Here is a 13,771-nt window from a genome sequence, read left to right on the forward strand (position 1 = left end):
GTTAATACCATCCCAGAACGTCATAGAATCATAGAATTGTTGGGTTTGGAAGGGACCTCAAAGATCATCTAGCCCCAACCCCGCTGCCATGGGCAGGGACACCTCACACTAGATGAGCTTGCTCAGAGCCACAGCCAGCCTGGCCTTAAAACCCTCCAGGGATGGGGCTTCCACCACCTCCCTGGGCAACCTGTGCCAGTGTCTCATCACCCTCATGGTGAAGAACTTCCTCCCAACATCCAATCTGAATCTACCCATTTCTAGTTTTGTTCCATTCCCCCTAGTCCTATCACTCCCTGACATCCTAAAAAGTCCCCCCCCAGCTTTCTGGTAGGCCCCTTAAGATACTGGAAGGCCACAATAAGGTCTCCTTGGAGCCTTCTCCAGGCTGAACAATCACAACTCAATCTACTTTCATAGGAGAGGTGCTCTAAGCCTCTGATCAACCTTGTGGCCTTTTTTTTTTCCTATTAAAGCAGCATCACACTGCTGACTTGTACTTATTTTACACTCACTCTGAGAACAAAGAGCCCCAAGCTAAGGAAATAAGTATGTATAAAATAAACCCCACCTAAAAACTGTTTACTGCAACACAGGATTATTTCACCAGGTCACTCCTACTAAATCCCTCTTAGGCCAGCAGTAACACAGCTGGAACAACCAGCTTATAGTGGTTAAAAGTGTTTAAATTAATTAAAAGACTAGAAAGAACATTTCATGTAGCCCAAAGGAATTCTGTAGCCCACTGGATGTCAGATGATAATCGTGACTTACATCTACTTCACACAATGGACAAATCCACTGTGAAAGGCTGAAGCCTGAAAGTGAGGACAAAGGGCAAGTTTCCCATCATTGCTGCTTTGCATAAAGCATTTTGGTTTTGTTCAAAGACAGACTATTCACCAGCTATGGAAAATAAACACTTTTAATCATTCTAAAAGCGGCTTAACCCAGAGACTTCTGACTACAAGACAGTTACATGGATTATATGTGAAAATGTGTGCACCAAAGACATTTTTCTATTAGAATGAATCCCAGAATCACTTGTAGTGATACAATGACCCCACTGCTATCAACCAAGTGGGCTGTAGAGCCGAAGAATATCTTTGTGAAGCAGAACAGAGGAAAATCTCAGTGCCAATGAGTGAGAGGAACAGGAACATCAAATAAATGTGTCTCTTTTCTCTGGAAAATGATAACTGAGGTGGAAGGGGGTTTTTTTTGGCAGTAGCACAGCCAGGTATGAATTCCTGGGGGGGCCTGAGGGAGGACCTTCAGCTTCTATTGAGCTGTCTTGTAGCAGCAGATGACAAAAATGGATGTCTGCCTCTCAAACAAATAGGTAAGTAATGTTTTCATGCATACTGTATGTGGCTCAGCACGTGTTTAAAGAGTTTCATGTGTGTTTGTGCCAGCTTTCACTATGAATATACAGTAATAAAACTTTGTCACTGTACTTATCAGATAAACAGCACGCCTTCTGGCTGTGACAACGCAGGAAGAAATGGCCTCAGTTTGCACCAAGGGAGGTTTTGGTTGGAAATTTAAGGGAAATTCTGCACCAAAACAGTTGTCAAGCCCTGGAACAGGCTGCCCAAGAAGGTGATGCAGTCACTATCATAGAATCATAAAATGATCTGGGTTATAAGTGATCTCCAAAGGTCATCTAGGCCAACCCCCTCTGCAGTAAGCAGAAGCATCCTCAACTAGATCAGGTTGTCCAGAGCCCTGTCAAGCCTCACCTTGAGTATCTCCAGGGACAGGGCCTCAACTGCCTCCCTGGACAAACTCTTCCAGTGTTCCACTACCCTCATGGTAAAGAACTTACTCCTAACATCCAATCTATATCTACTCTTCTGTAGTTTGAAGCCATTGCTCCTTGTCCTATCACTACAGGCCTTTGTAAACAGCTTCCCTCCACCCATCTTGTGGGCCCCCTTCGGGTGGTGGAAGGTTATTATTAGGTCTCTCTTCTCCAGGCGGAACAACCCCAGCTCTGTCAGCCTGGACAATTTAAAACCCATGTAGATGTGGTGCTTAGGGACATGGTTTTGCTGTATTAACGGTTGGACTTGATGACCTTGATGGTCTCTTCCAACCAAAACAAATAATTGATTCTGTGACTGAAGGCAGTAGAACCACTTCCTTGCATCAAGAGAATACTTTGCACCATACACCCAGCAGCTTATGCCTTCAAGGAAGAAAAAAACAACCAACAACCAACCGACCCAACAAAAACCCACAACCCACCCAAATCATTAGTTTGGTGGTGTTTTTGTTTAAAAGTGTATCTATCCTTCTCAGCTGCCTTCCTCTTCTTTCCTCTCATGAAAACTATTTGCTTAATGAATAGGAATTCAACCAAATAGCCAGCTGCAGTTGTTGCTATAGTTTTGTCCTGTTGTACCTCACTGTTTTGGCTGTGGTCTAGGTCTTCTTTCCTAGGAACTGCAACTTAAAACTATGATTTGCTTCCAACAGGGAATATCATAAAACTTCTAGTGGGGAAATTTCACCCCAACAAATTATTTTCTGAAGTTGCTACAAATCAGACACCTGGTTGAGATTTTACCATCTCAAGAGCCCCAGATTGTCTGTTTAACATCTGAGCCCCGAAGGACTCCCGCTGTGTTCCCCACCTGCACGCAGTGAGGAGCATCCCTCTTGGAGGCAGACCCCCACTGCAAAGTAGTCAGTGCCACCAAGCTGTTTGCTGAAAATCCTCCATGCTCAAATATTACCATCATGAAAGGCCTTGAAACTGAACCTACTTAAAGCGATTGGAACTCTCTGACCAAAAAACCCCAACCAAACAAACAAACAAAAAAGCAAAAAAGAAGAAGAAAAGCTTCTCCAGCAGTCTCTTTGCTGCCTCTTCATTAAGCTTGTTGGAAGTTCTTTCATCATCTTGAATCACAGCTAACTTAAGTCCTCTGTGCATTTACTCCCGTGGTTTTCATCTTACAAAGAGAAGCACCGCACGCCGCAATTGTAAATAATAAATGACAACACAATTGCAACTTGAAAAGAACATGAAAGCAACCCAGCAATTGCCTAATGAGTTGAAGGAGGAGACTTTCTGACATCTTCAAGCATGCATAACAATAGACTTCAATATCTTTTGTACTCTGGTGGGAATTACCCAAAAAAAATTAAATAAATAATATATAATAACCCTGCATTATAAAATGTAAAAGGAAAGCTCACCTGCTCTGAGGTAATGTGGATCATTCTGCAGGCAGATCTCATTACAATGCTTTTTACAGCATAACAGGAACATTTCCATGATTGTTACTGCAGGGGTACTTCCTCACTATCAAAAAAAAAAATAACAAGATGAAAGATGCTCATTTGTATACAATTAGATTCAGTATTGATACATCCTGCTTTCCTCGTGGGCAGGCTCCCGAGCTGGGGGTGCTGGTAGATGAGAAGCTCAACGTGAGCCACCAGTGTGCACTTGCAGCCCAGAAAGCAAATCACATCCTGGGCTGCGTCAAGAGAAGCATAGCCAGGAGTGGAGGGAGGTGATTCTCCCCCTCTGCTCTGGTGAGACACCACCTGGAGTACTGCATCCAGTTCTGGAACCCCTATTACAGGAAGGATCTGGACATGCTGGAACATATCCAGAGAAGGACCATGAGGATGATCAGAGGGCTGGAGCACCTCTCCTGTGAGGATAGACTGAGGGGGTTGGGGCTATTCAGTCTGGAGAAGAGAAGGCTCCAAGGAGACCTTATTGTGGCTTTCCAGTATCTTAAGGGGGCCTACAAGAAAGCTGGGGAGGGACATTTTAGGGTGTCAGGGAGTGATAGGACTAGGGGGAATGGAACAAAATTAGAAATGGGTAGATTCAGATTGGATGTTGGGAAGAACTTCACCATGAGGGGGATGAGACACTGAAACAGGTTGCCCAGGGAGGTGGTGGAAGCCCCATCCCTGGAGGGTTTTAAGGCCAGGCTGGCTGTGGCTCTGAGCAAGCTGATCTAGTGTGAGGTGTCCCTGCCCATGGCAGGGGGATTTGAACTAGATGATCCTTGAGCTCCATTCCAACCCTAACAATTCTATGATTCTATGATATTCAGTGACCAATGGTGAGGCACTGTGACCTGTCAGTGATGGATTCTCTTTTTGTCCTCAGCACACAGCTGTATTGCCATTTGCTGTCCTGGAAATCCTTGCTATACCTCACCGCTACCCAGCAAAGAAGAAGGGATTGATCCTATTAGGATTTGTCGCTTTCCTATATATCAGTTGGTAAGAATTGCATGCTTTAAAACAGGTTTTTTTCAAGGGTTCTACTAAAACAAGGCCAAAAGACTGTGCTTAGATTTAACTTCCTACCCAGGTACATGGGAGGCAGCACTCTGTTCTATGGAGAAGTCATTTGAATTTCAGCTGTGACCCATGAAAACTATTTCCAGTCACAGGCAGAGCATGTTTCTTCAAACACAATGCAAGTCCTGAGACCATGCATACTATCTCCTGCTCGTTTAAGGCCACTTATAGAAAAGCAACTAAATTGCCATCATTTTCAGGGTATTTTAAGTTATTTCTGACAGGCTGGAGGTTTTATTTTTATCAATACCACCAAATTTCTCTCCACTTGCTGTCTTGCTCACTTCAAACCCACTAAATCTCAAAGGTCTGGGGGTCATGAGACAGAAGAGGGGTAAAACTCAGTTTGGTATTTGGCAGGGACACATGGCTGGGTTTAGAAGCTTGAGCTAGAAAATGATACTCAGAGCCAGGTGCAAACTCATGGGTAGCAGAGAGGCATCTGCCCCAGTGCCACCTCCCACTCTACCGGTGGACACTGCCTACGCTTCCAGCAATGTACCACCTGTTGGAGGGTGATCCTGAGAGAATAAACTCTATCTAACCAGCCCACACCAGACCATAGCCATCCACCCACCTTCTGGGCATGTGTCATGCACTCCTGGAGCTGGGTTTGCATCTGCTCCTGCTCATTGCATCTTGGCTGCAGTGCAAGGATCTGAAGGCATAGCCTGCTCCATCCACCTATGGGCAGCAGCCAACACTTCAAACCACTCTGAGGATGCCTTACATTGAGACTCTGCTCAGGAATGGGTCCATACAGTTTCAGGGCATGCTGTGATACCACTTTCCAGAGCTTAGGAAACACCCTGGCCCTAGGGTGAAGGATGTAGAACAAGTAGTCAGCAGAGAGGTCACTTATCCCCATGCAAAGATTCTGAAAAGCCATGGGGACTATGCAGGAACCCATCCTTCCAGCTCTCACTCCCAGCTAAAGACTACTTTTAGCCCACCAAATAAAAATCTGGGAGGAAAAATAAACTGCACAGATTAAATGCTTTTTGTGAGTTAAAGCCCCTTAGAGTAGCTGTGGAAGCAGTGGACTTCACTGCTACATTAGGTAACCAAGTTAGGAGCCATTTATACTAATCCAGCCCAGAGTCTAAGAGGATTACAACCACGACTTCCTAAATTCCTTTTCTATGTTCTGGTTCACCCAGTTGCTTAATGCCAGCTTTGTTCTGCTTGTCTTTTGACAGCATTTGGGTTTTGCTGTCTTTGAGACCAGACGGCTCTGAGGCAACTGTTGCAGTCATGTGTTCCATGCTTTTGCCTTAAGCCCCTATCAGCTGAGCAATTTCACCCTACAGGAGACACAGCTCATGCCAGGACCTCAATCTTCACCAAAGGATGAGGATCAACACAAGCATCAACAAATTCAAACTCTCCCAGTATCTTCTCTGATGTTACATGGTCCTGAGCAGAAGATGGTCCCTTAAAGCGCTTATGCACTGTCTCCTAGGACCCTGATAATGGGATAAAAGATACTAGGATTTCAGTACTGTTGCTTTCTCTCTTCCTGAGGTAGCAAGGCACCTCCTGTTTGCTTTCTGTTTGCCTTCATGTCATGGTTCCTTGCAACCACAGCTGACACCTTTCAACTAACTGAAAAATTTTATAGCCTATGCACTGAAATCTTGACAAGTGTACTGAGTTTACTGGTGGTGCTGCAGCCTGGAGATTTGTCCTAGCTTAGAGCAGGACAGATTGCTCCAAAAGGGGCAAAAGAGTAATGCTCACACAAATGGATTGGAAAGAAATGGAAAGTTTAAAGGGAAAAGCAATTCATACACTACAAAACTGCAAAGCATAGCAGTGAGCATAGCAAAGCACATGAAGCTCAGATCCCTTCTCACTCTCCATTCCTCAGTTGCATAACACAGTTGCAGCCTGTTTGCCCCTTCTCTTTGACGTGTGATGCTCAGTGGCAGGCTGGTTGCCATCAGAGAGACTGGGACTGCATTCCCATGTTAGCAGTTGGCATGCTCCTCACGTGGGCTGGAATTTAACCAAGAATTTAACTATTCTTTTGGGACTCTTTGGACCCAAAGTCTCTTTTTAAGCAAGTGCTGCCCACAGGTAGAATGGCATGACCTCATAACAACTGCTAGAGACATATTCCCTTCTTTTTATACATCCAGTACATACATACATATGTATATATACACATGCACACACACACATATAAAATCCATTACAATGTCATTTTCCCTATACTTCATATATTTTTATCTTCTTCAGTCCAGGCATTTGCTACCAGCTACTCTTGTAAGCTGTAAATGCAAATGCTGTTAGAGAGCTGATAGCCACTATAAAACTGTGGAATCATAGAATGTTTTGGGTTGGAAGGGACCTTTCAAGGTTATTTAGTCCAACCCCCATGCACTGAGCAGGGACATTTTCAACTAGATCAGGTTGCACAGAGCCGTGTTCAACTTGACCTGGAATGTTTTCAGGGATGGAGCAGCTACCACCTCTCAACCTGTGCCAGTGCTTTTTAAGATGAAGCTGGTTTTTGAGAGAAGAAAAGGCAGAAAGACAGGACTTAAGTGTCAAAAAAGAAGCCATGTTCATAGTCTTCCTTTTCCTTCTCTTTTCCAAATAATGTTTTTCAAATGGTTCTGGCACAAAGGAGCAAAGCAGCTACATCTGTTTGCCACATACCTCTTCCCCTCATCTCTTTTAGATCTGTACTGGAAAATTCCCTTGCCCTCTTGCTTCCTGAACACTTCTTTCTGCTCTCCAAAACAGCAGTCAACAGTTGCAGAATAAAGATAGTGAGAAAGAGCACTTAGTCTCCACAGTCTCTCAATATCTGGATAGGGGCCGAAAAGGTGTTTTAACTGAAGAGCAAACATATATGTGAGAGCTCATTTGACTAAGCTTTGCTTAGGAGAGCCAAGTGCACATCCTTATTTCCGAGCATTTTGCTATTTTGCTGCGATTATACTGCTGTTAATAGCCAGTGCCACCGGGGTGAGAGCAGAACATTGTGTGCATTTCAACCTGCACCGAAACCCAGCTAATTTAGCAGTGGCTTAAGTGTGCTTCACAGCAAATAGCCCAAATGCTGAGGAGCTGTATCCAACAGCTGAACTAATTTTCTCTGTAGCAAGATTATTTTGATAACGTGGCCCTGAACGAGTTAGAAATCGTGAAGTGGTTCTTCTAACTGAATAGTCCTAACCAAAGGTCATTTCTTCCCCTTGCCCAGGGTGCTGTGGATTTATTCTGTAACAGGAGAGTGGGTATATCCTCTCTTTGCTCTCTTCAACCCAGCCGGGCTAGCAGCCTTTTTCGCCGGTAGCCTTGCCGTCATCGTCTCTTTCTACAACTTCGGGGAGTTCCTCAACCGGATGATCTGGGGTCAGTCCAAGCTGTGGTTTTTCATTTCATTTCATTTCATTTTGAAAAACAATTTGAAATTTATTCCTGTAATCACCTGGGCAGGTGGGGAGACAAAACAAGCCCTCGGACACTGCAGGGTGGCATTTGAGTGTCTGATGGAGACTGCCAGGTCCTAACCAGTTTACTAAACAGAATGAATTGGAGCAAGAATTCCAATCCTACCTGATAAATGTCTGGGCCAGGTTTCTCTAATATGGTTCAAGATGCACCTCTTAACAGAACAATCATGCTCAAACAAGGGTCCAGAAAAGCCAATCTCTCTAGGTAAAATTCTTACTCCTGCATTGTGGTGTTTGTCAGAGAATTGTTTACTGACAATGCATAGGAAGACATTAGGATATTTGGGTGAAAGCATCACGGCAGCTCTGTGAGTCAAACAGCACTTCAGGAAATCCTACAAACCACTGAGAAGTGCACCTGGATGGAGTGGACCCTCAGCAAGCTTGGTGATGATACAAAATGGGGAGAGGTGGCTAGCACACCATAAGGCTGTGCTGCCATTCAGAAGGAACTGGTCAAGCTGGAATGTTGGGCAAGAGGAACCTAACAAAGTTCAGCAAGGGCAAGTCTAGAGTCCTAAACCTGGGGAGGAATAATTCCCTGCACCAGTACTGGTTAGGGGCTGACCTCCTGTAAAGCAGCTTCGAGGACAAGGACCTGGGAGTCCTGGTGGACAAATTCACCAGTCAGCAATGTGCCCTTGTGTCCAAGCAGGCCAGTAGTATCCTGGAGTGCATTAAGAAGAGCGTGACCAGGAGGTAGAGGGAGGTTCACCTCCCTCTCTACTCTGCCCTAGTGAGGCCATGACTTGAGTATTCTGTCTGGCTCTGGGCTCCCCAGTTTAAGAGAAAGAGTTCAGTGGAGGCTACAAAGATGATTAGAGGACTGGAGCAGCTCTCAGGAGTAGAGGTGGGGATGTTTAGTCTGGAGCAGACTGAGAGGGGATCTTACCAATATCAAAAGGGCACAAACTGGAACACAGGAAGTTTCACCTTAACATAATGTAAAATGTCATTACTTTGAGAGTGATGAAGCACTGAAAGAAGCTGCCCAGGGAGTTTATGGACTCACCGACTCTGGAGGGATTCCAAACCCACCCAGACACAATCATCTGGAAAACCCGCTCGGGGTGACCCCACTTTAGTAGCGGGGTTGGACTGGATCATCTCCAGAGGGCTCTTCTAACCTCCACCATTCTGTGATACTTTCAGAACATCTCCCTTCTGCTTTGGTAGCAGTAGAATCAGTAGTGGTTGAAAGAAAATGAAAGGCAGTTTTCTTACACAAATGGGTAGTCAGAAACACAAAACAAAACAAAAAGGCATTTAGGAGGACACAGTCCACAGGTAGAAGAAAGAGAAAACTGATGGAGGACCTTTGGGGGTTTGGCAAGGGATAGTATTATCATCATCATCCTCCTTTCACCTTGTGATTCCCTCTCTTTTCCACTCAAGTTTTTGAGGATGAAAGTGTTTCTGTCAGGAAAACATGTATAATTATTTAGGACAAATACAGGAACATTTGCAGTTTCTTGCACTAGCTTTTTGATGAAAGACTAAACTCTGCAAAAACCCCTCTGAAAGAAAGGAGATAACCTCCCTCTGCTCTCAGCGAACATTCCATGCCTGATCCTTTTTGTGAAGTCTCACATGCCTGTCAAGCCAGAGTAGGGTGTCTGTAGCTAGTCTCTCACCATCAGTGTTCAGCTACCTAAAAGCAAAAGATTGACTTTCAAATGTGCTGAATAACCAACTTCACCGCTTGATGCTTTTGCAAATAAGATGCTTGCACTACATCTCCATGTTTGGAAATGTTGGATGAACTCTCTTCTTGCATAAACATGATATGAGTTGAGGATTGCTGCTAAATGAAAACAGATCTGCAGCCTTGCTGCAGGAGCTCTGGTTTAAGAGGCATTATATAAATGTAAATATAAATAGTGGTTACCATTAATAACTATTACTAATCAAAGGCCACATCACTATAAGGCAGTAGAGGTTGTTACAAGAGATCTGATTTCTGATACACCTAGGAATCAGATTTTTCCATCACTGATTACACAATTAGTCATTTCAGGCTTAGAGTACGCCTGATGCATAATTGGAGATAATCAGAATTAAAGTAATTTGATTTCCAAGGTGATAATTAATGGGACAAAAGGTCATGCCAAGCAGAGATCAAATTAACAGCAAAAGGTTTGTGTTTTGAACAGCTATAGGCACTACATAAATTAACGTCTTAAGTGAGTAGAAAAGATTTCTAAGACACTGATGCAAGCACCCAACTTTGTTTTCTGTGCACACAGAAAGGCTGACAATCACCCCCAGCTGTGATAGCATGAATCATAGAATGGCATAGGTTGGAAGGCACCTCAGAGATCATCTACTCCAACTCCCCTGCCATGGACAGGGACACCTCTCAACTAGACTTGGTTGCCCAAGGCTTCATCCAGCCTGGCCTTAAATACCTCCAGGGAGGGGACATTGACAACCACACTGGGCAACCTATTCCATGCTTGTACTGAAGAAGAGATGCTAACATCCAGTCTAAATTTACTCTCCCTCAGCTTAAAACCATTTTCCCTAGTTCTGTCACTAGTCACCCTTAGGAAAAGTCCCTCCCCAGGCTTCCTGTAGGCTCTCTTTGGGTATTGGAAGGCAGCTCTAATACCCTCCCAGAGTCTTCTCCAGGCTGAACTCCAGCTGACTCCAGCTCCCTCAGCCTATCTGCATAGCAGAGGTGTTCCAGCCCTTCCATCATCCTTGTGGCCCTCATTTGGACTCACTCCAACAGTTCTATGTCCTTCTTATGATGTTAACCACAGAGAATAACTATAAACACAGCATAAAGAATATCCTCCATTGCTATCTGGTGTTCTTTTGCAATCCATGAATGCCTCCTACATGTGGTGAGCCTGCCTCTCCATGCCCTTGATATTTTGCAAAGGGGCCATAAAATCCTGGCCATAATTGCATGGTGGTTTCATCCACGTGCAGGGGACACGTGTTACAGGTCCTTGTATTTGTGCAAACTCTTGCTACTTCATGTACATCCTCAGTTCATCACCCCCAGGGCTGGCAGCATTCCCTGAACACTGATAAAAGAAGCTGCAAGCTGCACTCGAATAGCTGCACTTCTGTGGTATCTGAGGTTCCAATTTGATAATATGGGGGCTTTGGCAGCAACAACTTCTCAATAAGCTCTTGCCCACCACCCCTCACTCCTTCCTACTACACCCAAGAGAGGGATGAGACTTCCTTAAGCTGATATTGATAACAAGGTCCCAGTAAGCATTGGAACACTGCCAAAAGGAAGCTATTCCAAATTACAGCATATCAGAATCTTAATGTGTTCCTGACTGAGACAAATCTTTGGCTAAGAATTGCCAGAGTAAAATGAGCTGCAAACTGAATGAAGACTCAATTCCAACTTACCTTTGTTCATGCAGCAAAAATGCCTCCGCATACTCTTTGTCATCCTACTCTTTCTTGTCTCACTTTCACATTACAATCAGGAAGAAGATGCAGTTAAAATAACCCTGCAGTAAAGAAACCCATCACCAACCAAACAAAACCAAACACCACCACCACCAAAACTACACACAAAGCGAAACAATCTGTGGTGAAAGAGGACAGACCTCTTCATTGCTCTGTGTCTTCCACTCTGCCCATTTCCTTCTTCCCCCAAAAGAGAATGAACATGGAAGGATAATTCTGCCCTCACTCTTGTTTCCTGCTCAGTGCCCTAAAGGCATAGCTTGAGTTTCAGAGTAATGCAGTTGTCCACTGAGTTCCTATAGGTGCATCTAGAAACTCCTACAATAACACCTCTAGCAACCGAACAATTAGACCTGATGGTTCTGATGCTGGTGGCCTCTGCCAAGGCAGCCCTGCCTGGGCTGCTGCACCCTGAAGGGAAAGGCTCCAGCGGAACTTTTTCCACTTGCTGAGTTTGTGCCCAGAGAAGTTGTTGTTTATTTGAAGGCACAAGAAGTGATCAACAAACAGCTCCACGTGGGAAGCAAGGCTGGTTTCTTTCTGCTCTTACAGCCTGCAGACTCTAAACTGCAAATGAAGCTTGTCCTACAGCATACCTTGCTTCATAGGAGCTTTCTTCCATGTCCTCTTACAGCTTCACTGTTCCTAAAACCAGCCACATAAATCACAGAATCATAGCACGTTTTGGGATGGAAAGGACCTTTAGAGATCACCTAGTCCAACTCCTCTGCAGTCAGCAGGGACATCTTCAACTAGATGCTCAGAGCCCCAGCCATCCTGACGGTAAATGTTCCCAGGAATGGGGCACTCACCATCTCTCTGGTCAACCTGTGCTAATGTTCCATTACCCTTACTGTAAAAAATTCCTCTCTAATCTAATATCCACTCTTAGTTTGAAAGAGTTGCCCCTCGTCCTGTTGCAACAGGCTCTGCTAGAAAGTCTGTCATTCATATAGGCCCCCTATATAGACTGCAATAAGTTCTCTCTGAAGCTGTCTCTTCTCCCAGCCTTTCTTCACAGCAGAGGTGTTCCAGCCTTCTGATAATTTTTGTGGCCCTTCTCTGGACCCACTCCAACAGGTTCACGTTTTTCCTATGCTGAGGAGTCCAGAGATGGACAAACATATACTTCTTTTCACCCTTACAGGTATACTCAGTTCCAACACCTTCTGAAACATCTGAATGTCAGAGACCAAAAAGATGCAGGATCATTTCTGAGAGCTGGAAAATCCAGGTTGTCAAATAATACAACCTTGTTTTCCCTTTTCAGAGCAACCAAAAAGATGCCAGCCCCTAAATTTGTTTTATTATTTACAGACAAACTGTTTCATACAGTATTGGAGCCTTTAAAAATGTATTATCTCTCCTGTGTCTCTCCTTTGCCTTGCACAGTTGGATTGGTGGTAACTAAGGCAACCCAGCTGCACAGCCACAGAGGCACAGAAAATAGTACCAGTAATGGCTTTTTTTTTTTTGGTGTTTTTTTTTTTCCTTCCAAATCCCAGAGTTTCTGGAGTACTAGACAATGTTGAGCAATACCAAAACTCCAAAGAGGATAATTGGAAACAATGGGCTGATTCTTTCACTTCCATAAATTTACCTCAGCCGTGAATGTGGCTGCAGCGTCCGAGTGCCGAAAATGAAGCCATTGCCAATGGGTAGCAAACATCATGGAGGCAACTGATCTGATCTCCTGTTACTTTGACCAACAAAAACAGAATGCTCAAAAGCACATTTCCCTCAGGTTTTGCTCCTGGTGAGACATTCAAATCCTCAGAACAAATCCAAGTCAAAGTTCTCCACATCAGACATTCCAGGTGATGTCTCTTCTCTGGCATCAGTATTTGAAGCTGGATGGAGCAGATTGATTGGCCTTCCATCTAAGACACCTGAAAAAAACCCAAACCAAAAACATTTATCAGCTGCTTAATTTCAAAACTTTGAAATGCAGGTGGATAGGAACTATAGCTAGCAACAGCTACCTGTTGCACCAGTGACTGAAAATCCTGATGAGTCCTAACAGGCAAACCACTTGCGAGATTTTGCAGTCACAAGGCCTCTGCTGAGTCCAGAGAAGTGTTCATTATCAGCTGATGGAACTGTCCTTTGGGAAAGAAATGGGGCAGAAAGCAAGGCTGGCTGGATCCAACAGATCCATGCCTGGATGCTTGCTGTCCTCCAGAAGGGAAAGCTTTGGTCAGCAGCCAGCTGAGGAATACCAGGGAATTAAATCCAGAATTAGAAGTACTCTAAAGCAAGGGGTTAGGCAGTACAAGAAGAGTAAGAGCTGTTGCACTCAGGAAGAATGTCATACTTACGGTGGAGGAACCTCCTCATGCACAGATGGATGTATTCCTCCATGAGTTCTTGGATATCTTTTGAAGACATTGCTGAAATGTATTCACCTAAGGCTGAGCTGAAGTTAGGCAGCAATCTTTAATATTTCTCCTCTTTATCAAGTACTTTTGCATTAAACATGTTTTCCAGAAGTGTGTTTCAGAACCATGGTTTTCCCTGGGTTCCGGTTT

The 13,771-nt window shown here is 44.3% G+C and overlaps 1 protein-coding gene across 1 annotated transcript in view; it reads left to right on the forward strand.

The window, feature by feature from the left end:
• ADTRP (androgen dependent TFPI regulating protein) overlaps nt 1-12,927 on the forward strand; it is a 30,472-nt gene extending 17,545 nt beyond the window's left edge. The window contains exons 4-6 of the mRNA XM_054164022.1: nt 4,142-4,257; nt 7,553-7,720; nt 12,849-12,927. Coding sequence (XP_054019997.1) covers nt 4,142-4,257; nt 7,553-7,720; nt 12,849-12,927 — 363 coding nt within the window. The remainder of the gene's footprint in view (nt 1-4,141; nt 4,258-7,552; nt 7,721-12,848) is intronic.
• Nucleotides 12,928-13,771: the final 844 nt, after the last annotated feature.

This window comes from Dryobates pubescens, chromosome 9, assembly GCF_014839835.1.
Source record: "Dryobates pubescens isolate bDryPub1 chromosome 9, bDryPub1.pri, whole genome shotgun sequence".
In the NCBI taxonomy this organism is placed as follows: Eukaryota; Metazoa; Chordata; class Aves; order Piciformes; family Picidae; genus Dryobates; species Dryobates pubescens.